The 23,697-nt window shown below is 55.0% G+C and overlaps 1 protein-coding gene across 2 annotated transcripts; it reads left to right on the top strand.

The window, feature by feature from the left end:
- Positions 1-5,944: 5,944 nt before the first annotated feature.
- ZC3H12A (zinc finger CCCH-type containing 12A) lies at positions 5,945-14,805 on the top strand. 2 transcript variants are annotated; one of them, XM_082329821.1, is made up of 6 exons: positions 5,945-6,031; positions 6,178-6,714; positions 9,925-10,064; positions 10,826-11,060; positions 11,617-11,723; positions 11,840-14,805. In XM_082329821.1, exons 2-6 carry the CDS (start codon positions 6,221-6,223, stop codon positions 12,862-12,864), a joined length of 2,001 nt encoding a protein of 666 aa, XP_082185947.1. In that variant the 5' UTR covers positions 5,945-6,031; positions 6,178-6,220; the 3' UTR covers positions 12,865-14,805. The 2 variants fall into 2 exon arrangements, with proteins under 2 accessions (XP_082185947.1, XP_082185948.1); XM_082329822.1 differs by lacking the exons at positions 9,925-10,064; positions 10,826-11,060.
- Positions 14,806-23,697: the final 8,892 nt, after the last annotated feature.

Below are 23,697 nucleotides of genomic sequence, written 5' to 3'. Positions count from 1 at the left end.
GAGCCCTCAGGCTACGCAGGGAGCGAGTGACTGCAGAGTGCTTATGAGGATGTCCTTAAAAGCCAGGAAATAAGTTCAAGAGAGAATATTTCAAAGAAAAATCAGTCTATTTGTCTGCAGCTGCAAAGGAATCCCATACTCGTGGATGAAGGCGGCACTGGGAAGACAGTTAGCAATGTGACGAGTACTGTGGGCATACAGGCTCAAAACGTGAGTCAGCAAGTTCTACAAATCCTGGCCTAGCTTCTCCTGTAGTTCTCCCTTGCTACATTTTCCTTTTTCCTGAGAAGACCGGAGCTACCTTTCCTCCCCTTGAATCAGTATGGCACGTAGCAGCAGGGCTGGGAGGCCAAGAGCTCTTGCCCAAGGCGTGTGCACAGGAGCGGAGCTGGCCGGCGAGAGGGAAGTGACCTTCCCACTGGTGCCTCCGCTGGGCACGCTTCCAAACTGGAGCGATGCGTCAGCTGATGAGGTCTCGCTCTGCAACCAGCTATGATGCTGCCATCAGAGACGTCTTTATTGAAGCAAGCAGGAGAAGCAGATGGTATCTCAGTCAGCATCTCCATAAATGTGAGCGGTTGCGGCTATAAAAGCAAACTGCTATAAAGGGATCTTGCTAAGCTTTCCTTCCAGCATTATTGCTCAGCTTTCCTCATGAGGCATGGTGACCCTCTTCCAAAGAAAGGGCATAAATCATCACTTGTTTTTTCCTTTAATTCCTGGATGTGCTGAGTACTGTGTAATAAATTATACTGCTCACTGTAAAAGAAAATTCAGGTGCAGCTCTGCCAGCCTTTTGGATCCCTACGTCGCAGGTGATGGGAGGATTCAGTTAATCTGCCTGGTACTGTTCGCATCACCCAGGAGCACATGCTGGTGAGTGCAGGGAGACGAGCCATTGGGTCACTCCGCAGATGAACAGGGGATTTAGGATGCCAAAGCTGTCAGGAATGCACAGATCCCAGGGCAGCCAGCCCCAGCCCCGTCCCCTCCCGGAGCGGCTGTAGCCGTGAGCTCGTGCAGGTACGGGTACCTGCCCCTCGTTGCTCGGGGCTTGTCTACACAGGACTCTTCACAAAGTTAAATTGAAGTAACCAAATCTAAAGTGGATGAAAGAGCATTAAAATTCTGTATTAAACTCTCATTCAGAATTAAAGTGGCCTTAATTCAGTTTAATTTACTCCCAAATGCTACTAAATAAGGCCATTTAAATTGTCCTTAATTAACATAAGTGGTCCCATATAGGCATTTATAATTGAGGTTTAATTAGCCCATTTTTAAAAGCGAGCTAGCTGCCTCTAGCTTCCGAGGTAGGCGAGCCAGGTCCACGGCCACTTTGCTGACACGGCTCCTGATTGAGGCTGGTTAGCAATAGTTTTGTAGTGTTGGCATCTCTTCCCAAGGAACTGGCACGAGGCCAGCTTCTTCCCCGCCAGCAGATAATAAGATCCTTGAATACCACCTATTTTGACTGCGTTAAATGTACGAGTGGGAGATGAAAGGCTTTGACAGAAGACGAGCTCTTCCTTCAAAATCTGGGACATGGGAGTGGTAATCCCTAGAAAAATCCCTAGAAAAATCCCTAGAAAAATGTGATGTCAGGATTTTATGAGATTTGTTCCTGAGCAAGGAACCAGACGGGGAGAAAGCACTGCTTTACATGGAGTCAGCGGAGAACTGGAAGGAGACAGGGGATTGGGAGGGACGGACCCCATCCCGGGACAGGGCTCCTGCTGTCACAGGCTACCCCGCCGTCACTGCTGCCGTTGCGTGCTTTTGTTCGTTTTTTTGCTTCCTAGAAGCCCCGATTCAGAAAGACAGCCCTTCAGCAGCATGAGATACGCTGCTGCCTGCCCTCGATACCCAGCCTGGAGCGGGTGGGCACCTCCTGTGGTCTAGCATCTGTCCTTGCCTGCCCGCTGACCTCCCCCTCGCTCTCACAAGTTCCTCCTCAGGAAAGGCCCCGTGCTTGCGTGCGCCGCAGAGGGGATTTCCACCTCTGTCCTGTGGGTGCAGATATCTCACAGCGGGATGGAGGCAGGAGCACCGCTCGGCAGGCCAGCAGCGCCAGCGGCCGGCCCGGCCCGCAGCAGAAAGGGGACGGTACCTCCTGCTCAGCCCCGCCGCTCCCCAGCTGAGCCTCCCCAACAAGCCCCGTTGGGCGCCTCAGCCCAGGGACCGGCTCTGTGGCCCCCGGCACGCCATCCAACGCCACCAGCCCAGCAGAAAGTCAAATCCCTGTGAGATAAGGGCCTGACCTCTGGTGCACAACATAAAATCTCGGCTGTGCAAGATGCCTTTACCAAAACTAAGTGGTGTTTGTTGGTGCCTGGACGTGGAAGCAGAGCGTGCAACTTGGAAAGCACTCCGCAAAATGCCGTGGAGGTGCTCAGGACCCCTTATGAAATCCATGGAATGGTTATTGGCAGGTCTCTGGCAGACTTGGTGCTATTTAGGCTCTCCTGAATATGGCTCCCTTCCCGCCCCTCAGACTGATTCTCCGTTGTGCAGCTCCTCCAGCATTCCCCACTCCAGGACAACTCACTGCTCCAAACTTGGTGGCAGCGGGCTGTTGCGGTCGTGGTTTTCTGCAGGGTACTGCTCTCCGGGCAGTGGCTTTACTGAAGCCCTGCTGGATGTGGCCCCCCCGGGTGAGCAGAGAGGGGCAGAGACCTTTGGGTGTTTGGAGGAAGGAGGAGAGCCGCTGGTTCCCGGAAAGCACCGCGCAGGCAGTACAGCAGCAGCTGCACAGTGTGAGGTCCAGGAGACGGCGGAGCAGAGACGTGACTGTCCCTGAAGACACTCCAGGCTTGTTTGCACAAGGAATTTAACCGCAATACCTCCTCCTCCTCTATGTCGTGGAGGGGAATGGGTCAATGCACTTTCAAATCACACCAGTTAAGTGAGAGCGTTTCTTGCTTTAGAACTGAGAAGCTGCAGGAGCCTTCCTCCCCAGCAGGCAGAGGAGGCGGCACCGTGGGGCAGCTCCGCTCCTCCAGCCCCTCGCCCTGTGCGGGGGACCCTTGGTACACCTCAGGGAAGAAACAAAGTCTCCTGCCTTGTACGTGGTAGGGAAGTGATCCTGGCAGAGGCTTTATTCTGGAAATCTTCATATCCTCAGAAGCTGCAGCCTCCACAACAGCCCTTGCAATGCCAAACCATTGAAGCACTTTCTCTTCAAAGCAGTTTGCAAATGCAAATGTGAAACCGAAAAAAATCAAAAGTAACCACTGGGAGTTTTGGAGCGTGGCCAGCATACGACCCCTTTTTGACTTTTAGGGTGGAGAAGCCAACAGACGCTCGCTCTATCCTGGCTTCTCTTTTTACCAAACCAAAACAGGCAGCATGCAGTTGCTGTCACTGCTTTGCATAAATCAGAAGCTCCAGCTTTGTGGCTGTTACTTGGGGTGTTTCCTATAAAAAGCACATCTGTGGCCATACTTTTTGGTGCAGTATGCTTCAGCCTGGAAGCAAAAGCATACAAACAATGCTAAATGCTGACTGGAGTAGATTCCAAGGGAAAGAAGAGTTGGGAAAGCACCTACTTAAGTACTGACTAAGGATATTATCTCTGATCTGAATCTAGCCTCTGTGTGTGTGTTACTGTTGAGTACACAGTGCGGTTTCAGACATGGCCAGAGACAAGAAAAAATGATTGTTTCAGGGTAACCACAGGGAAGATGAATGCAAATGTATTCCTGTAACTGGGAGAGTTCCCTTGCTCTTCAGTTGGGCTCTGGTACATGGCCTCAGGGAAGCAAATTTGCAACTACCTTCATTAAATTGTTTAGGAATGATTAATCAGAAGTCAGAGACGTAAAATTTTTGCACATTGTGAAATGTTCGTTCAATTCCTGTAGTTACGTACAGTCTGTAAGGGTGGCTTTAGCCAACACCACGGGACAGGTACTGGTGGTTGATAGATGCTTCCTGCCAGCTCTTATCTCCTCGAAAAGCCGGGTTGATAAGCTTCCACCGCCTGAATCACAGCCGCCTGCATCACATCGTGATCAAAGTGGTGCAAGGGACGTGTCAGAGACTCCAGCCTCCTGCGCGGTGCGTGCCCGGTGCGCAGCCTGCGTGCCTCCGGGCTGGTCACCGCCGGCGCAGGAGGGGCCACCACGGCAGGAGGTGCTGCTGGCACCCCTGACCGCGCTCTGCCGTGTCCATCCATCAGGTGACTTCAGTGTCACCGTATGCTGTGTGCAAGCACCGGCTGCTGGAAGTGCAGCTCATACAGAACGTGAAAATACACAAAGCACCTTTGCTGATGGTGCCGATAGTCTCTTCTCCCCGGTAACAAGTGGTAGGACGAGAGGAGATGGCCTCAAGCTGCGCCAGGGCAGGTTTGGGTTGGGTATTGGGAAAAACTTCTTCACCGAAAGGGCTGTCAGGCCCTGGCCCAGGCTGCCCAGGGCAGGGGCTGAGTCCCCGTCCCTGGGGGGATTTAAAAGCCGGGGAGATGTGGTGCTGAGGGCCATGGGTTAGTGGTGGCCTTGGCAGCGCTGGGTTAGCGGTTGGACTCGATGATCTTAAAGGCCTTTTCCAACCTTAACAATTCTATGATTCTATAATTCTATGATGTGCCTGAAGCTTGTGGTTGTGCATTCACGCATTCCTTCTGCCTAAAGCTGCCTACAGCTTAGGCTTGGCTTAAACAGCAGTGGTGCATTCTCAGCGACTCCTCGGTGACTGCAGGATCGTCCTTGCACCTAATACAACCCACCGTCCCCTGCCCTCTATCCCGTTTCCCTCCCTTTCCAGTTTCAGCTCGCGCGTCTCCTCTGCTTTCCAACTGGGCACTGAGTGCGCCAAGGCTGGAGCGATGTTCTCGGACAGCTCTTAGGCCAAAGCCTGGGCTTTAACATGGTTGATATTGTCTTACACCCCGTACAGGAGATGTGCTCTCTCTTGGGAAGCACCGAGCACTCATTTCGGTGCTCTGGGACTCAATTACCGTTTGACATCCACCTCTGATGGTGGGGGGAAGTAAAAAAGAGGCAGAACTGGAGTTTTAATGTTTTTAACCTCAGAGTAACAGCAGCCAAAGACAAGCTGGAAAACCCTCTGAGGAACCAGCTTCTCTACCACATCGACCTCTTTGATTCAGGATTCGCCTGCCTTTGCTCACTCGGGGTTTTGCCATGTCTCCTGCTCCGCTCACAGCCCAGGTTGGCCAGGTCAAAGGGCCACGGATCACAGCGCGGGGAGCACGGGCTGTCCCTGCAGAGACCAGGAAGCAGAAGGGAGCATTTACCTAACGAGCACGCTTGTCGGGGCAAATCTGCCTGCATTGCAACACGATTTGCATAAAAACTAGGTGTTTGCAGCAGGGACCTGTCTCTACATCTGCCGGGGTTATTCCGCAAGGAGGGGAAATGGACGAGGGGAAACGGCCTCAAGCTGCGCCAGGGCAGGGTTGGGTTGGGTATTGGGGAAAACTTCTTCCCCCAAAGGGCTGTCAGGGCCTGGCCCAGGCTGCCCAGGGCAGGGGCTGAGTCCCCATCCCTGGGGGGATTTAAAAGCCAGGGAGATGTGGTGCTGAGGGCCATGGGTTAGTGGTGGCCTTGGCAGTGCTGGGTTAGCGGTTGGACTCGATGATCTTAAAGGTCTTTTCCAACCGAAACGATTCTGTGAGGCATCGGCGGGGCTGGAAGGGGACCAAAGGGAACGGCCGGGGCCGGGGCAGGGGCTGGGGGGCCAAGCTCCGGCCCCGCTCCGCTCCGCTCGCCCGGCGGGGCAGGGCAGGCCCGGCCGCAGCCCGGGGAGCGGCAGGCCCGGCGGCAGGGCCCGAGGCGAGGCCGCACGCCGGGGCCGGGCCGGGCCGGGCCGGGCCGCGCCGCCTCCCCGCCCGGGGGCCGCGGCCGGGCGGGGCGGGGCGGCCGCCGCTTCCCGGTCCGCCCTGCGCCCCGCCCGCTCTGCCCTTCCGCCTTGGCGCGGCGCTGCCGGAGCCCCGGTATAAAGCGGCGGCCGCCGCCCGCCCCGCTTCGGCCCCATGGAGACGCAGCGGCGGCCCGTCGGCGGCAGGCCGGTAAGGGAGCGGGGCGCAAGGGCGGCTTCGCGGCGGGCGGCCCGGGCCTGGCGGGGCCCCGCGGAGGCCGGGCCGGGAGCGCGGGGGGGGGGGGGGGCCGCGGAGGCGTGCCGGGGCCCGCTGCTAACGCCCGTCTCGGCCCGCAGGTCCGGGGCGTGAGCGGAGGCCGGGAGTCCCCCGCCGGGAGCCATGAGCGCGGGCAGCGTCTTCTCCGTCCCGGCCTGGCCTGAGGCGCTCCCGGCCGCCAGGCCGCCGGCGTCCCGGCTCGGAGAGAGGATGAGCGCCAGAGACCCGTGCGAGAGCCGCTGCCCCGGCCCGGGCGGGCTGCCCGGCGCGGAGCCGCCCGAGGAGGCGGGGAGCCCCGGGCGGGAGCCCTGCGACAGCGCCGAGATGCAGCTGAAGGTGGATTTCTTCCGCAAGCTGGGCTACTCCTCGGAGGAGATCCACGTCGTGCTGCAGAAGCTCGGCCTGAACGCCGACACCAACACCGTGTTGGGGGAGCTGGTGAAGCACGGCCCGGCCGAGCGGGAGAGCACCGAGGCCCCGCCGGAGGCCAAGGAGGCCCCGCTGGTCCCGCGGGGGGGGGCCGCCAACAAGACCCCCGCGCCCGTGCCGGCCCCGGAGGAGACGGAGAGCGAGAACCTGAAGCCCATCGTTATCGATGGCAGCAACGTGGCCATGAGGTGCGTTTGGGGTTTCTGGGTGGGCACGGCGGCCTCTCCGGGGCTGTCGGTGCGCGCTGCGGTGGTCCGGTGAGGTGCTGGTTTTGCCTGAGCTCTGGCTATGAGGTGTGCCAAGCGCTTGGAGCCAGAAAAACTCTGGGGGTTTCTCACGGCAAACAGCTACTGCTGGATGCCCTGGTAGTGGCTAGTAATATTTTTGAAGGCGCCTCACCAGTACGCATGGCTCTCGTGAGGATGAGCATCGCGTTTGCTGATGCAGTCTGCCCTGATGGCCTCTCCTGCCCGTGGTCTCTGCCAGCCCATAACCAGTGGTCACAGGGCTCTGACAAGAGCGCGCGTGCTTCCTGGGCAATGAAGACATTTACTTCTATTTTCTAGCTTAGGAGGAGGAGAACTGACAATAACTTGTCCTCTTACCTAATGGCTTTATGTAAGTTTCTGTAGCAGGAAATTGCTCAACAAATAATTACAGCTTTAATTAAAGAAGACTTTGGAATACGGAGCTGTCTCCTGCATTGGAGACCGGTCTCCAAATTGTATTTCAGTTAAATTTCCGTCCAGTGTAGAGAACGGATGGGATGCCAGAAGGGCACTCCAGTACATGGTGTCACCGAGGCAGGGCTGTGACTCACCCTCAGCATCTCACGTGTTCTGGTGCTGATGGCGCAGGTCCTGCCAGGTACTGCAACCGCAGGCAGCCTGCGAAGCTGCTTGGCTTGGAGCAGTAACTTGGGAGCTCAGGAGCCCTAATACCTACAGAGCACCCAGAATCTCTGGGCTGGGTATTTATTGGCCTGATGTCCCTACTTTCACCTTGGCTTTTGTTCCCCGCGATGGTGAGCGTTGCCTGCCCCAACAGTGCTGTGCTCCCCACCTCTGTGCGGGGGGGCCTGGGCTCCGTTAACTTAATGCACCAGGTTTCCGCATTGGGTTTTGTCATTGCCGTTCAAAAACAAGCCTCCTTCGCTGTGTTTTAGCTTAATAGATCTTGTAACGTGTGTTTGTGTACGCAGACTTTTTTATAAAAAAGCCAGCAGCCAAGAGAGCTGCTGCGTGCCTTACTGTGGCCTTTGTCTAAGGTGAAAGTGCTGAGTGGAGATAGGCTTGCAGGTGTGGTTTTCTCTAAGCTGTGGTTGACAATTCTGAGAACAGGACTGAGAAAAGATGGGGTACAGTCTGCTGTGCGACCGACAAACGGAGCCTGGGAGTCCCAGGGCAAATAAGGAATTCTGATGGCAATCGAGCGGCACCGGAGAGTAAAAGATGTGACCTGGGCGTCTGCAGGAGAGCAGTCCTGCTGCTGCGGCTCTCCAGCAGCTGTGTGGCCACTTGAGGAAAAGGGCCCATTGTGAGACCTGGGCTGATAAGTGTGGCTCTTGTAGTGAAGTTTACCTTAGATTAAGTGCTCAGGCTTAAACAACAGAATTGGTTGTGGTTTTTGAATGAGGAGCCTCTTTACCCCTGAACGTTATCCCAAAAAGCGCAGGAGAGACCACAGCAAATGTGACTCAGGGCAGGGCAGGCGGTAATAGCGTTGCCGATAGGACAGAGTTTGACATGAGAAAAGCAGTCTGGCTTTTTTAAGCAATTTGCTAGAAGGGGAATTCCATTCTGAAACTTCCTGTATTGATGGTGTGATGTTCCCTGCTGATTCATTTGCAGTGTGTACAGCGGCCTCCCTGAACAGCTCTTGACAAACATATGCAAATCATAGTGGAAATTAGCTTTTACTTCCTTCTAAGGGAATTTTTTCTTGGCTGCTGCCAAATCAGATCAGCCCAATTAGCTACCTTCTGTAGATTTGAGGTTGGTAGCAGGGACTCAAGAAAAATCTCTGCTTTTCTTATTTATCTCTAAAAGACTGCAGTAACCCGTGTCTGGCTATCTCTAGCAAAACCAGTCTGACATTGGAGAAGATTTTTAGAGCATCTTTCTTCTGATTGTTAATGTCAGCCTTTCTGTAATTTGGGATTCTAATGAAGATGTGTTAGGTGTCTCCTTAGGTGTTAGTTTTGGTGTTAAATGTATGGTTTTTCTAGAACAATTATTTTGGTCCAACTCTTCAGTTTTCTTAATAGCTTCAGAGAAGGGTGAGGACAGGAGGAGAAATAAAGTTTCTTTCCAGTGGTATGGTTGTACTACAGTAACAGCACTTCTTAGCAATGCCTCTGCTGGGCTGTAAGCTCTTCCGTAATTACTTTACGGAGGAGTTCACTAGCATGCCGAGTGGTGGTGGGAGTTGAAATGTCATTTAAGTGGAGATGGGAAGAGTAAGACTTGGGACGGGGTAGTGCCCAGGTGGGGGAAATCTTGCTGAATTATGAGACCAGTTATCTTCAGTATAGTACATCTTAGCCTGCGTTTCAGGATGACACTTGGGTGTTAAATCCCCAGAATGACAAATCGGGCTGTAACACAGAAATGGTGAAAGTTTGCCAGAACCAGGATCAACAGAAGAGCTGATTACATTGTAAATACTGGCACTTGCAAGAACAGGAGTGGTAGTTTGCTCTTAGAAGTTCTGGAAACTTATTGATATGACCTAAGGAATAATTAAGGAGCAGCTTTTTGCATTGGTATGTAGCTTCTGATGCTGTTGTCAAACTTTGCTCTCAAACTGCCAAGTGCTGTGAAGACATTCAGTACTGATCCTGTTAACAGGAGACGCTGCTATTTTGTGCAAGCAGTGCAGTGGCAACTGACTTTTTGGGCCTTGATATAATGAAGAAGCATCTTTCCTCAGTGGTGATGTCCTTGAGTGCATAAAATGTCTTGTTTTCCTTAACTTGACAAGCAAAACACCTAGTGAGGCTACAGTTTACACTGGCAGAGGTTAGCCGCGGGTGCTAGCTGGCAGAATAGGACAAAGGGTGTTCAAGATCACATTGTACTCAGGGCTAAAAATAAAGATCTAGAGTCCAGAGTTGAAGCAAAGGCTGTTTCAGAGCAGCTGCAACAGCTACAGCTGCTTTCTCCCTCCCGCTGAGGATTTGGGTATTTATTGTACATATACTGAGGTGCTAAAAGCAGCAGTAATTCTGTGAAGATCCTAGTGCTGCTGTTTACACGAGATGAGCAGTGAATACTGATTGTGCTACTCTAACACTTCTTCGCTAAAGGTTGCCTGAATTGCTGGATCCGTTTGCTTGCTGTGTTGCCTGACTAGTCTGTACTGAATATTGAAATTCTCAATTTTCTTCTTCGATGCAGCCATGGAAATAAAGAAGTGTTCTCCTGCCGAGGCATCCTTCTGGCTGTCCAGTGGTTTTGGGACAGGGGACACAAGGATATTACAGTCTTTGTGCCGTCTTGGAGGAAGGAGCAGCCACGACCAGATGTACTTATAACAGGTGTGGAAATATGAAAACCAAAAGTAGCTTTTCAGGCTTACTGCTTTGTCACTTAATGAGCTTGCAAAGTTCTGGCTGGATAGTAATTAACTTGTGAATGGAAGATGTAAGTAGTAGGAGATCGAGTGAGCTGAGCTGACCAGTGAGAATTAGTCATTAACTTCTCCCCTAAGCAAGTTCTTGCCTGGATCAGTTGGAATAATTCAGAGAACAAAGAATGTAATACCACTCTGCTTCCTAACTTCTCTTTTATTACTTGCATTTTTTTTCCCCTTTCAGGGACATGTCTTCATGCGATGTATTTGACTGTAACATATTTGACGCTGTAGACTGTACAGAATTTCTACATGCTAAAAGTTAAAGCTTGATGGGAGTTTAGTCAGAATTATTCAAATTGAGGGGAGTTTGCTCTGAGCTGGTAAACAGCTGAGATTTCTACATAACTGGCATTACAAAAGATACCAGTCTTCAATGCAAATCGCACTTTGATGCATGCAGGGGATTATGTGGATGGGACTTGCTGTGTTACGGCAGCCTCTGTGGTGTGCTCTGAGTGTTCTTGGGTGCCGTGCAGGCACTGTGGCTAGGAATCCGCCTCTGACAGCCTGGTGGATGGTATAAGAAAAGAGATGAGAACACAGGCTGGGTTGTGGAAAGATGAAATGACTTTACATGAATTTTGCTGGTTTTTTATAATGTTACTTTATCTTTCCGAAGGCCTTTGGGCTGTGTAAGTGTGTTCACAGTTGTGTTTGTTCCAGACCAGTACATTCTCCGTGACCTTGAAAAGAAGAAAATTCTGGTCTTCACTCCTTCCAGGCGGGTTGGAGGCAAGCGTGTTGTCTGTTACGATGATCGATTCATTGTGAAACTGGCACATGAGTCTGATGGCATTGTGGTTTCTAATGATACTTATCGGGACCTGCAAAACGAGCGTCCTGAGTGGAAGAAATTCATTGAGGAGCGTCTGCTGATGTATTCCTTTGTTAACGACAAGTATGTTCCCGTTCTTCCTTTGCTTTTGAAAAAGATCCGTGTGAGCATGCTGTCTTGTTTTAATGAAGCAATGGCAAGCGATGCATGAAAAGAGCAAAATGGTGGTGGTACAGAATGGAAAAAAATCTTGTAGAGATATTTTTAGGTAGAAGGAAGTGTGGTGGGGAGAACTGTCTGGCTGTGGTTTGGTACAAAGGCATAAGGAATTGGAGTCATCTTCATAGCTGTTCATGGTTTGGAGCTAGGAGTTCTGCCATAGTGGAGTTCCGAGGAGAGCTCCAGGACTTGATTTCCTCACAGGACGATCATTAGCAGGCCCAGCAGCAAGTACTAATTCTGGTCAGCAACAGAGCACAAAACCTCTTCTGTGCCTGAAGTGAAGCACTTCATGGCCGTCTTCACTAGGTGACGGGAGAGCTGTCACTGCGGTGAAGTGGGAAAGCTTTTTAGGGCACACATAGCTTTTAACCTTCAATGAAATGGGAGACTTCTAGAAGAAATGAAACCCTGACCCACGAAAGCGAACTGCTCCTGATTGAGATTTCTTTTTCTTTAGGTTTATGCCTCCAGATGATCCCTTGGGGCGACATGGCCCCAGCCTGGATAACTTTCTCAGAAAGAAACCTGTGGTGCCAGAACACAAGAAACAACAGTGCCCTTATGGTAAGACTTGCCTTCTAAACGTGGAGACTGAGGTGTCTATGCGAGTGTAACTCGTGCATGTAGTAAAATTCAGCTGGTCCTTCCATGCTCATTCCATGCTCTGCCTTTCCTTGCAGGGAAGAAATGCACTTATGGAATTAAGTGTAAATTCTACCACCCTGAAAGGATCAATCAGCCCCAGCGCTCATTAGCTGATGAACTCCGAGCCAATGCAAGGTTGTCTCCTACCAGAAGTACCAGTGCTAAGGAGGAGAAAAAGGGCAAAAGAGGTTCCCAGGCAGAGCTCTTGTGCTCTGTGCCCGCAGAGAGTGATAAAAGCTCTTTGCAGAAGGTCTCTGCAGAGAGGAAAAGCTTGACCCACAAAGCAAAGCCCAGCGATCTTCCGCTTCAGGTCAAAGGCTGTGTGTCAGGCAGTGTCCCTCCTAACAGTGGGAGCCACAGGTCCTCTGACAGGTACCAGCAGCCTCATATGGACTCTCTGTCTTATATCTCTCAGGAGCACCTCGACTCAGGCATTGGGTCTTTGGAGAACCAACTGTCTGACATGTGGCCTTACAGATGTACCAGTCACTGTGATCATTCCCCTGCTGATCAGGTGGCAGTCTGCACCTGCGGTAGGCGGAGACCTGTCTACCCACATTCTCCCAGCTTAGAGCAAAATGGTCTGGTCTCTTACAAGCACGGTTCCCATAAATCTTCTTCCTCTGGTGCTAGCTTCTTGCAGTACAGCCCTGAGATGTCTCACTCAGGGCCGCCTCACTCTTTCTCAGGCTATGGAGTACCTGTACACCCAGGTAATGCTGGGCAATACAGTCTGCCCAATGAGTATAACACCCCTCCACCCCATTCTCGCGAGTACTGGTCTGAACCGTACCAGATGCCAGCTCCTCCAGTGCGATCTACCAGTGTGCGGGATCCTCGTTCGGTACAGAGAGCCCCAGGGCCAGCATATGGGGACTCCTGCCAGTGGGCTGTCTCTGACCAGTTTGCGGAGGAGCGGGCCAATGTGCACGTCAAGCTGTGCGGCATATTCCATCCCCATTTAGTTGATGCTGTGATGAGCCGTTTCCCTCGGCTTCTGGATCCCCAAAGGCTGGCTGCAGAGATACTAACGTACAAGTCTCAGAACCCAGGTATATGAGGCAGACGCCGAGGGCAGCCAGGCACGTGAGAAGCTTGAGGGACAGTGTTTGCACTCTGTAGCTGCCATAGGTGCCTTCTGAGGGCTCCTCCTTATTCCTTGGAAGTACCAGGCTCCAGCTGGAGGCTGGATACCAGATGTGCTATGCTCACAACAAATTCTGGTCTAGACGTGACAGTGTGCTGCTCTTAGAGAGGCAGCCTCGGGTCCCATCTGCCCTGCAGAATGCTGAAGAGGCTCTAGGTGCTGGACAGAAGAGGCTGCAGCTTCAGAGCAGGATTTTTCCTTTGGAGTCGTGTGGTGAGTCGGGCACTCCCTGAATTCCTGCAGTTGTTGAGAACCGAACGTGACCTTACTCCTCCCGTTAGCTTCAGTTTTGAGATGGCTTAGTGTATTATCAGGCATAGGGAGGGAGGACTCTTGGGGGCTTGCGAAAGATAAGGGGGTACTGCCTTTGCAACGGTGCGAGGCTTATTTGTGACGACTGAAATGCATTGTCAAGGCTGTTCTTAGCTCTTAACTAAGCCTCTTTGCTAAATCCTACCATGCAGATCTGTGGAAAATGTTGGATTATAAATCTAGTAGGAAGCTAGGTTTAGCTGACTTTAATTTGGTTTTATTGGTGCACTTCTTTAACGATGCTTTCCATACCCCTCCCACTTACACTTACCTCTCTGAGACAAGGTAATCCTCCAATATGTGCCACAAGTGCTTAGCAAGCTGCTCAGCTCCCAGAAATAAGAGGAGCTAGGGGTGCAATCCTTTCTCAGGATGAGAGGCCTGACACTGCTCCGAAGCTACGTGCGAGTGGCATCTTTGGCATTTGCTGAAAAATGCAGTTGTCAGAACGTGGATGGCCACGCTGTTGATGCTGCTCCGAAACATTAACCTTGGCTGGTAACCTGTCTTGGGCTCTCTCTGTACAACACTGACAAGGAGGATTTATGATGTTGTGCCTTTTGTCTTCAGACAGCAATAGTTCTGAGCGTTCAGTAAAACAGCTGTAGTCATGCCTGGACTGCTGCCAGTACTGTTCCTGAGGATTCCTTAATAATTTTCTCTGTAAAGCTGTTGCTTCATCTTCCTTCTTACTAACGTTTTCCTGTCCCCTTCAGCTTCGTCAAACCATAGCAGCATCCAAAAAATATAGAATAAGACTTATTTGGTAAGACTGTTCCCCTTTCATTCCCTCTCACTCTGTAAGATGTTTTTTTTTTTTTTACTGTAGATACTGTAACAGATTTTAAATATGCAAAACCAATTGCTGTAGTAATTGGTTCTGGTCCTGGAATTTCATTGTGCTCAGAATGCAAAGATGTTTCTTGCACTTGCAGGCCAGAAGCAGTTGATTTGTTGATACACATTGTATCTGTGTTTTTTGTTATGTTTTTTAAATATGTCCATCTTGTGGTTAAACCAAGGTTGTTGAGTGGCAAATTATGAAGGGGAGAGTGGAATACAGCCGTTCCCGAGAGCCCTCTTCAGGAACGGTTCTGTCTATCGCCCTTCTTCCCTCTGACTGTCCGAGGCGTGACCTACCCAGACTGGCACCATGTGCCGTAAAAACCACAGGGACGCAGAAACCTGTATACCTGGTTAATTATGATACATTACAAATTAGTAATGTTTCATGTTAGTAAGCAAAATGCTTCTTAATTTTAAGTAACCTGATACTTTGCATATTTGTAAATTACAGGAAAAATGGTTTTTAATGTTATTGTCCAGCACCTTGCTGCTTGATGCTGTTTTTAATTAGTACTATTCTCGACTCAGCCATTGTGTTACTTGGCGTGGTGTTTTTTGTTTTTTTTCTGGTGGAATGCTGATATATGCTGCTTCTCTTGCAATCAGAAGATTAACATTTTATACTCACAAGCTGACATTTTACTGAACTTTCTGTATCGTTATGCAGTATATAGTTTATGTACTGAATGGAGGCAGCCGTGTGAAAGCCATGGCAGAGTAAGACTTTGTTATATAAATAAAAACTGCTGAGTTGAAATATTTGGTCTCTGGTGGCTTTTTGGAAGACCATTCAACATTTTGGGTGGCTTTCCAGGAAAGTCAGAGAAATTATCCTTCCTCCCCGGGGTTCCTCTGACAATCTCAGCTCTCCATATGCAGTCTAGTGGCAGCACCGGTCCGATGGCTGGGTATGAACAGGCTTCTTAAGTGATGTGCTGTGACAGGTCAAAAAAACCCCAACTGCTCCAAATTTCTGTAGCAGATAATAGCATGTCCAGCGTTTGCTGTTCGTTCGGTGTTACTGAAATTAGCTGACAGCACAGCGGGTGCGCTGGCAGTCGAGGTGCAACGAGGCAGCAGCGTGCTGGCGTGGGGCTCTAACTGCAGTATGAGTTGTTGGATGTCTCGGGTGCTAAAGAACAGTACACTCCTAATTATTTTGGAATAAATAGAGCGGGCTGTGCTTCAGTTTTAATAGCCAGCTCCACAGTACAGTCTGGAGATAAATGCATATTTTATCCAGTTATGTAGGACATCTGTGCCAGATGTTGAGCATGATAATACGCTAACTGTAACATGTCAAGACTTTGCTCTAAAGCTTTGTTATGAACTGGGGAGGGAATGCGGAGGGGATATCAATGCTCACATTTCTGTATAAGAATCTTCCCCTCCCACCTGCTGCACTGCAATACAGCACGTTCTTATCTGACTGGTTAAATAACTTTATGGTCTTTATTCAAGTTTGCGCTCTTAATTTAATACAGAGCAATGGCTAGTGCTATTAATCAAACCCAAGGAAAGCAGGTGCTCCTGGAGATAGTGCTTTGTTTCAAAAAACAAATCTGAAATCTGAACCTCACAGTCTGAAAGGTCGTTTCTCGGCTGTGGGAGAGGAACGCTCCTGAGGATGTCACCTGAAGCGCCAGTAGGCTCGCGTGGCTCTGTACAGGTGCTGGGGTCTTGGGCAGGGGGAATTCAGTGCTGTGTCATAGGTTTGATCAGACCTTTTAACCAGGTGAAGACTTTTCTGCTGTTTGTACTGGGGCCCATAGCTGAAAAATACTGCGGGATTTTAAGGCTGATCTTCCAGTAAAATACCGTAATAGATAATTTTAGTTTTGCAGGATCTGTAGATGTGGGGGGCGTGTTTATTTTTATTTCTATCAAGGCTGGACTGATACAACTAAAGGAATCATCGCAGAAGCACAGAGCTTCGTTACCATAACTAGGAAGGGAAGAGCTGGTGGCGACTCAGTTTGGTTATGATGTTAACTTTTCTATGGCAGTGACAGTCCTGGTGGCACACAGCCAGGTCCAAATTATTCCCACGAGCTGCTGCTGTGTATGCTGCCATGCCACCCAGAAAACCCAGCGGAAATCCAACCACTGTTTCTCTGACTGCTCTCATTCTCTCACACAAGGCTTCTGCATGAGCGAACCTGTGCCTCCTGCCCCTGGAGCATCCTGCGTGTTTGGGTGTAAGTACCGCTTTCTCGTGTGCCCCGCGTCCCGCTGCGCCCCTTCGCTGTGCTGCTCGGGAAACGGGGGGAATGCTGATCGGAACTGTCACCGCCGCATATGTTTTTCCCCCTCCGCACAATCATCCACACTGAGTCAGAGGAGCTGCCTATCTGCATGCTGCGGGCTGCCGCGCTCGGGCAGGCTCTCGCTCTGCTGTTACTGTGGAATATTCAAGACGCATCCTGTGGCTTACCGCTTCCTCGGGGCGCATCGGCGGGGAGGACCTGTCATGATTGCTGTGCGTTCGCATTGCGTTTCTTATCCTTCTAAAATAGGTTAGATCTTCTCGTCAGGTTACCGAGTTGAGGGTCACACGCAGGCACCCTGCTGAAAGTTCAGCGGGGTTGCCCTGCCTTCGTCCTGTCGGCCTCGTGCAGCTGGCAAAGCCTCGTGCCAAGCTCCGCAGGAGGCTGGCTCCTCTCCGAGCAGCTCTTCCCACCCTGACAGGGTGAGGAATCGCTGCCGTTCTCCTTGAAAGGGGGAGCTCCCAGGCTGAGCTGGGGTGCAGAAGGGTCCCGAGAAGTGTCAGGGCACACCCATGGGAAAGAGAAGAACTGCTGAGATGACCCAAGGCTGTTGCCGTTGGACAGCGGGGCTGACGGGAGCGGGCTGAACGGCTGTGAGCTCTGCAAAACAAGTCTGGGGAGCCCATCCATCGCTAGCTCTTTCCTTCCGAATCAAGCGTGCCATCCTTCACCCCCCAGCAGTGGCCCAGTCGTTCTCCCTTGCCGCCTGCGTTGTTCCCTGCTGGAGCCAGGTGCCCTGTGGCTGCATCCTCAACAGCCCAAGGTTGGGGTAGGAAAAACTCCTTTGGTGTGAGAGGGAGGAGGCTGAGTGGGGGTGCTTGCAGAGAAGAATGAGGGGTCCACCAGTGTGTTTTGGGGGTAGAGGAGAAGGGTCTCCTCTTTGCCTTCCCAGTTGTGCTAGAAATAGATGGAAAAGGTAATAAATATCATCTGCTGCAGAACAAAAGGATGGGCAGGCAGGGGGAGAGGCCTCCTTCAGAAGTCGGTGCTGCAGGGTATCTTGACTTTGGGTTTTGTCTTGTTAAATCAATACTCAAAAGAGGGAAGCAAGAAATGGGAAGCAGCGCTGGGGCAGAGGTCAGAGCAGAGGCTGCTGGATTCCTGCCTCTCCTTCCCCTGGGCCGAGCAGTGACCCAGGGCCGTGGGTGGTGGCCGCAGCCCCCTGCTCCCAGCCCAGCGGGGATCAGGCAGGGGGTGCCCGCGGGGCCCCAGCCTGCTCTCCGGGGCTTGCTCACCAGCTGCCTTGTGCCCTTCTTGCTCGCTGAACTTTCATTTGAACCCATCTGGTTCCCTCCCATCGGGGGATTTCCAGGATGTGGCTAGCTCAACTCTGAACATTTTAAGGCGTTTCCAGAGGCAGGAATCTGACCCAAGCCTCCTGTACGGACCGTGGGAAAAGGGCTGCTGGGTAATGGCAGCACACGCGTGTGCAGTGTCACGTGGGGGCTGTGGCCGTGCCACCCGTCCGGGGAAGGCCAGCTTACAAGGAAGCAGGTTCAGTGTCAAACCGCTGCTTCACCCGGCTCGGAGGCTGCAGGGCTGTTTCTCTCCCTGCAGATAGGAAGAGGAAGAGGTGGCCCGAGCACGGCAGCAGCTCTGCGCTGCCTGATTCAGAGGCAGTTTGGGGTACAGCCTTGCTGTAAGAAAGAAATGCAGGAAGCGAGTAACTGCAGAGCACGTGTTGCACCGAAGCGAACAAAAAGGCGCAGGAGCTGGAGGGGGTCTGGGTGCTGCCAGAGGGAAGGAAAGCAGGCGGGGACGGGGAGGCTGGTGGAGTGCTGGGGATGGCGGTGCGCCTGTGCGGGCTCCCGGCACTGCTCGCCCTCCAGCCACGCATTCTTCAGTTCGCCTGTCACCAGCCTTCCGTGGTGCCTTGGGTTTAGGCCCTGAATACCCCTGTGCTCCCTAAGGCCAGGGTTTGCCTGTGGAAAGTTTTCCCTTAGGGAGTTGCAGGAGAAGTAGCAGAAGTGCTTTCTTGCTGTTTTAGTTTCTCCTTGAGCAGACTGGCCCGAGCAAAGCTAAACCCCTTGCTGCAGCCCTTGGGGTGGCAGCAGCCAGCTCAGCCCTCCTGGCCAAGCCACGGCCAAGAAGCAGCCCTGAGCTGCTCTGTGGCCTGGCGTGTCTCCCCCGCGCCCCCAAAGGCCCGCATTGCACAAATGTTTTGGAGTTAATACAGCGTCTGGTTGAGCAATAGGTCAGGAGGATTTGCATGGCGTGTTGGCCCAGGGGAAAGGTTTCCGCAGCCGGCGAGGCAGCTATTGCCTCACTCGGAGGCGGCGTGGTGAGAGCGCTGCAGAGGGGGCTGCCCACCCACGGGGGCTGCTCCGGTGGTGAGGAAATGTTGGTGAACGTAGCTAATGCTCCTTGATTTCACCCTCCACCTCCTGAACCCTGGCCATGGCAGAGTCGCTGCCCCGCTGGCAGAGCGGGGCTGGCAGGGGATTTCCAGCACAGCCCCGTGGATTGCCGCTGGAGAGCCGAGCCGTGGCTGCAGCAGGGCCGGGACCCTGTCGCATCGCTGTGAGCTGCTGCCTGGGGCCGCCGGTGCTCCGGAGGTGTCTGCGTGGATGCTGCGGTGATTCCTGCGGGAGCGGGGATGGCCAGTTTGGGGCTGGGGTTTTGCTGCAGCAGGAGTGGCTCATTCACAGGACCTGATTTACTTTGGTATTTCTAAGAAGCATGGGGCTGTCCTACCTCAAACACCGTGCAGGAGCCAGGTTGGTGCGGGATGAGTCAAGCTGCTGCTATTTGCATTGCATCAGTTCCCTGACGGTGCGGGCTGTTGCATGGGCACGTTGGGAGGAAGGATCCCTGCTCGCTGTAGGAGCCTGTCCCCAGTCCCTGCACCTGGCCAGCTCCCCGGGGCAGGCACGGAGGCTGCCGTCAGGGCTGTGGTGATGGTGTCCATGTGCTCTCCTGGGGACGGCAGCAGGCCCAGGGTCATGGCAGCCGTTCCACAGCATTGCAGGGTTAGAGCCCAAGCAGCATCAGACAAGCATCTTGCCGGCAATGAAACCAGAATGAAAGTATTCCCGTAAAAGCCTTTGTGCTGGAGGCCAGCTCTCAGGGCTGCAGGACTGGGAGGAGCAGGGTCACTGGCTGACCCTCAGTCGTGTGCCACGGGGGGCTCTTTGCACTCACCCCAAGTGCAAATGGCAGCCCATAGCGAGCACCAGCTGGAGAGGAGGCAGGAGAAAGAGGAAGATGCCTGCCTGCATGGTGGATCAGGGCATCTGCCCTGCCTGGGAAGCAGGGAGCTGGCTGTGGGCACAGATTGGTTCAGCAGTTTATTCCCTGCCTAATGCGCAGGCTGGGGCTTGGTGCATGTGTGTGGTGGCATTACCGGGCTCCCAGCAAGCTGTGCCTGTAGGTCATAGAATAGAATGATAGAATCATTTAGGTTGGAAAAGACCTTTAAGATCATCGAGTCCAACCGTTAACCCAGCACGGCCAAGGCCACCACTAACCCATGGCCCTCAGCACCACATCTCCCCGGCTTTTAAATCCCTCCAGGGATGGGGACTCCACCACTGCCCTGGGCAGCCTGGGCCAGGGCCTGGCAGCCCTTTGGGGAAGAAGGCGTCATGGTGCAGGCAGTGACAGCAGGAGCCTTGTGCTGCCCATGGCAGAGGGCAGATTCCCCTATAGCAGTGGCTCAGGGGCAGCCGCAGCTTTTGCAAAAGGCGATGTGCCAGCGAGTGGCTTCATTCCCCCTTTACCTGGCACTTGCTGGGTGTTCTTAAGTGCCAGACACTTATGGGGTCACCGCTGCCGAGGGCGGAGGCAGCTGCTGGTGGCAGACAGCGCAGTGCCAGGGCCTGCAGGGAAGGGCTGTGCACACAGGGCTGGCGAGACATGTTTTGAGCAGTGGGAACAGCGATGAAAAGAGTTTGCCCATCTCTTGGCAAGGAGGGGCTGGTTTGCATAGCCTTCTCACAAGGCAGGATTATCTCCCGAGCGGGAAGTGCTGCTGCCGCACGCTCGCCTCAGCAGCACGGTTCACGTTCGCAGTGCGCACTTCCCTGACTGAATCACCGCTCGGCTGCCGCGGGGTGGGGACCCGTCCCCTCTGCTTCAGCAAGAGCTCAGCTTGGCACCCCGTCCCTGAAGAGCTGCGGGACCGGGGTCTTTGCAGTGCGGTGGTGGCACAGCTCTCCCAGCCTGCGCAGTGGAAAGATGAAGCAAACGCACCTGAGTGGAAAGTGGCCGCCTGTATTTTACAGCAGCAGAGCAGCACGGGCAGCCCGTGGCGGGGGGAGCAGCACGCAGCCCCCCTGAGGCACGACCAGGGCTTGGGCGCAGGGCGGCCCTTCACCCCTGTGCCTCGTGCGGGAGCCTGAGCCTGATCCTGCCACCCGCAGGGGCCTGTGGTGGTGCTGGATCTGCTGGCCCGGGGGTGGGAGGCTCAGCACCCTCCTCCACCCCCCCCCCGGCCCCTTCCTCTCCCTTTGCTGGGCTGGGGGCTGACTGACCCCACACGGCACTTCGCGGGGCAGGGGTGGGTTTCCTCAGGTGCCGTCGGTGCAGCTTGGACCCTGCTCCACTCGCGGCTGGCACTCCCATGGCGCAGCATCCCTGGCTGAGCCCTTCTCCTGCGGCGGCAGCCCCTTGGCCACCCCGGGAGAGCGGGTTCCCCCCCAGTGCTGTCACAAGGAGCCATCCGAGAGTTGCAACATGTGTGCGGAGCAGCTGACGGAGGGGACTTAGCTGGCCAAGGAGGAAGTAAAATGGGGCAGCACTGGGTTTTGCAATCCATCTGTGGTCCCAGCGTCTCCAGCTTGTGCAAGGTGACTGGGAGCTGGCAGTGACCTTACTCCTCACTTCTGGAAGCTCCCAACACGTTGCAATGGATCAGGAAGCTGCTCCTTGCTGGGCTCCGCTGGAGACAACCTGCCCAGGGCGCAGTCAGCGCCGGGGTGGCCCTGGCAGGGGGTGGCTGTGACCTGCCCTGGGCAGCGCAGGAGGCAGCGGCCTGCCCTGATCTGCCTCCTGGCTGCTTCTGGGAAATAGCTGCAGTTCTGCTGAACGGGCAGGGCTGGGCCGGGCAGGGCAGGGCCTGGCTGGCACTGAGGGATGGAGGCACATAAAGGGACACGAGAACGCAACCGGGACTGCGCCGTCCTGGCCTGTGTCCTGCGGTGCCTGGGCAGGGAGGGACATGCGGCTCCTTCCCGTCTCGCCCACACCCCGCTTACACCTTCACTTACATTTTCTGCCTGTCACGGAGCTGCGGGCCTCAAAAGGCTGCCTGGGCACGGGGCCGGCTGCCAGGGTGGCTCCGTCCACCGGTGTCCTTTAACAGAGCAAAAAGGTGAGAGGGGAAGCCACGGCCCGCACTCTGACGGGCTCCCGGCGGTGACTGCTCACTGGTGCAGAGGACTGGGAGCTGCACAGGGGCCATGACCTGGTGCTGGGGCAGGTCACGGGTGGCAGCAGACCCTGGGGAGCTGCTCCGTGCAGGCCTGGGGCCGGGAGCTGCCCCCGTGGAGCTCCCACGCTGCTGTTGCTTCCTCCTGCGAGGTCCAGCCAGGGCTGGGCCACCGGCCCTGGGGTCGGGCAGCCAGCACCCCGACCCTTCCCCAGCACCCTCTCTTCCCAAGTACAGCCCAGGGCAGCCCTGTGCCCACCAGCGCTGCCCAGTGCCCAGGTGGGAGCTGGTGGGTCCCCATGCTGCTCGCTAGCCAAGCTCAGCACGTTGCCCCATCCCAGGTCTGGCTGCAGGTGGCAGGTCGTCCCCCCTCCCTGACCACTGGCTGCCCGTCACCCCAAGTCCCCAGCCGCTACCTGCCGGGCTCTGTCCCTCGCTCCCACTGGCACTTTGGTCCTCTGCTTCCCCCGGCAGCTCAGGGCTGTCGCTGCTGTCCCACCGCCACGGGCGTTCCTGCAGCTGGGGCAGGGTGTGAGGGTCCGGGGTACCAGAGGGGACCGAGGGGGCTGGGGGCCCCATGGGGGACTCACCCGTTGGCGCAGGCCTTGCTGCTCCTGCAGCAGCTCCAGGAACCGGCTGCTCCACAGCAGCTTCTCAGCACCCAGCTCGGTGCAGAGGAAGCGAACGTCGGCCTCCAGCGCCTCCAGCCTCCCCAGCACGGCCTCGCTGGTGTCGCCGCGCTGCTGCCGCTCCGCCACTGCCCTGGCACCACAGCTCTGCTCCCGCCAGCGCCCCACGACACCCGCCCTGCCTGGCCTCTGCACCAGGGACGCCCCTTCCCGCCCGCACCGCCGTGCTGGGGACCCACCGGCATGCCCCGGCTCCAGCGCAGAAGCAGAGCCCCCGTCCTCCTCCTCACTCCCCTCGCTGCCGCTTTCCAGCCTCAACCGCAGCGCCGTGCTGAGCTGAAAGCCATCACGGACAGCAGGGACTGACACATACACGGGCAGCCGAGCTGGGTGGTCCCCGGCACCAACCCTGACCAGGGACCTGTGCCGTGCCATGCCCTGGAGACCTATGGCACTGCAGGGCCACCCAACAGGCTATGTCACCGGCTCAGCCGTGTCCTGGGGGGGGTTGGAGCTCTCCACAGCCCTCACGGCATGGGGGCCCATTGGGGGAGTTACCTCCTCGGTGACCTGGAACGCGCCATCCCAGCAGCTCTTGTAGCAGATCAGCAGGTACTGGGGGAGAGGACAGTGGCCATGCGGTGAGAGCGGCGGGCTCAAACCTGCTCCAGGGACCGCAGAGCCCGGAACAACGTCCCCACGTCCCCAGGGCTCGTGGCGGGCAGAACCATCCAGTGCCTTGAGCCAAGAGCCATCCCCCCCCCAGGGATGAGGGTCCCAATCCCTAAGTCATGCTGACGGATGGGGTGGTAACCCACCCCTCCCCCCCCCCGAACCACAGCCCCCAGCACCATCGCCACCAGTGCATGAAGGCCCTCGGGGAAGGTGCCCGGCGGTACTGACCCATGCCAGCCTCCAGAGCCACCACAGCGCCCGGAACGTCGTCCCAGAGAGCGACAGGAGCCACCAGCACCCAGCCCAGAGGAGCTGCCTCCACCTCGGCACCAGTGGGCCGCGCTGCCTGCCCATGGGGACCCTGCAGACCAGGAGACGGAGAGGTGCTGTGCCCACCCCACTGCCTCCGCGCTCTGTGCACCGGAGGGGTGCATGCTGCACCACCGCATGCTGGCGCCCAGCCCGGCTCGCCGTGGGCCAGGCTAGCAAAAGGGAGGGCGAGCGTTTGCGGGGCCAGCGCCCAGGACACGGGACACGTGCTCAGCGGGGACACCTGCTCCCCTCCCCGGCTCTGCCCCTTACCCAGCGATGCTCCACGCGCAGACCCTCCCCGCCGCGGCTGGGGCGGCTGCTGCCCCTCCTGCCTGGT

Source organism: Platalea leucorodia (assembly GCF_965183815.1).
Source record: "Platalea leucorodia genome assembly, chromosome: 18".
NCBI classification, from domain to species: domain Eukaryota; kingdom Metazoa; phylum Chordata; class Aves; order Pelecaniformes; family Threskiornithidae; genus Platalea; species Platalea leucorodia.
Note: the sequence above shows the minus strand (reverse complement) of the source record. Positions and strands in the feature narration are given on the sequence as shown.

Coding starts and splice junctions, on each gene's coding strand:
- ZC3H12A (XM_082329821.1), top strand. CDS start 6,221: ATGAGCGCGGGCAGCGTCTTCTCCGTCCCGGCCTGGCCTGAGGCGCTC. Junction 11,061..11,616: donor TATTCCTTTGTTAACGACAA/GTATGTTCCCGT, acceptor CTTTTTCTTTAG/GTTTATGCCTCCAGATGATC. Junction 11,724..11,839: donor GAAACAACAGTGCCCTTATG/GTAAGACTTGCC, acceptor CTTTCCTTGCAG/GGAAGAAATGCACTTATGGA.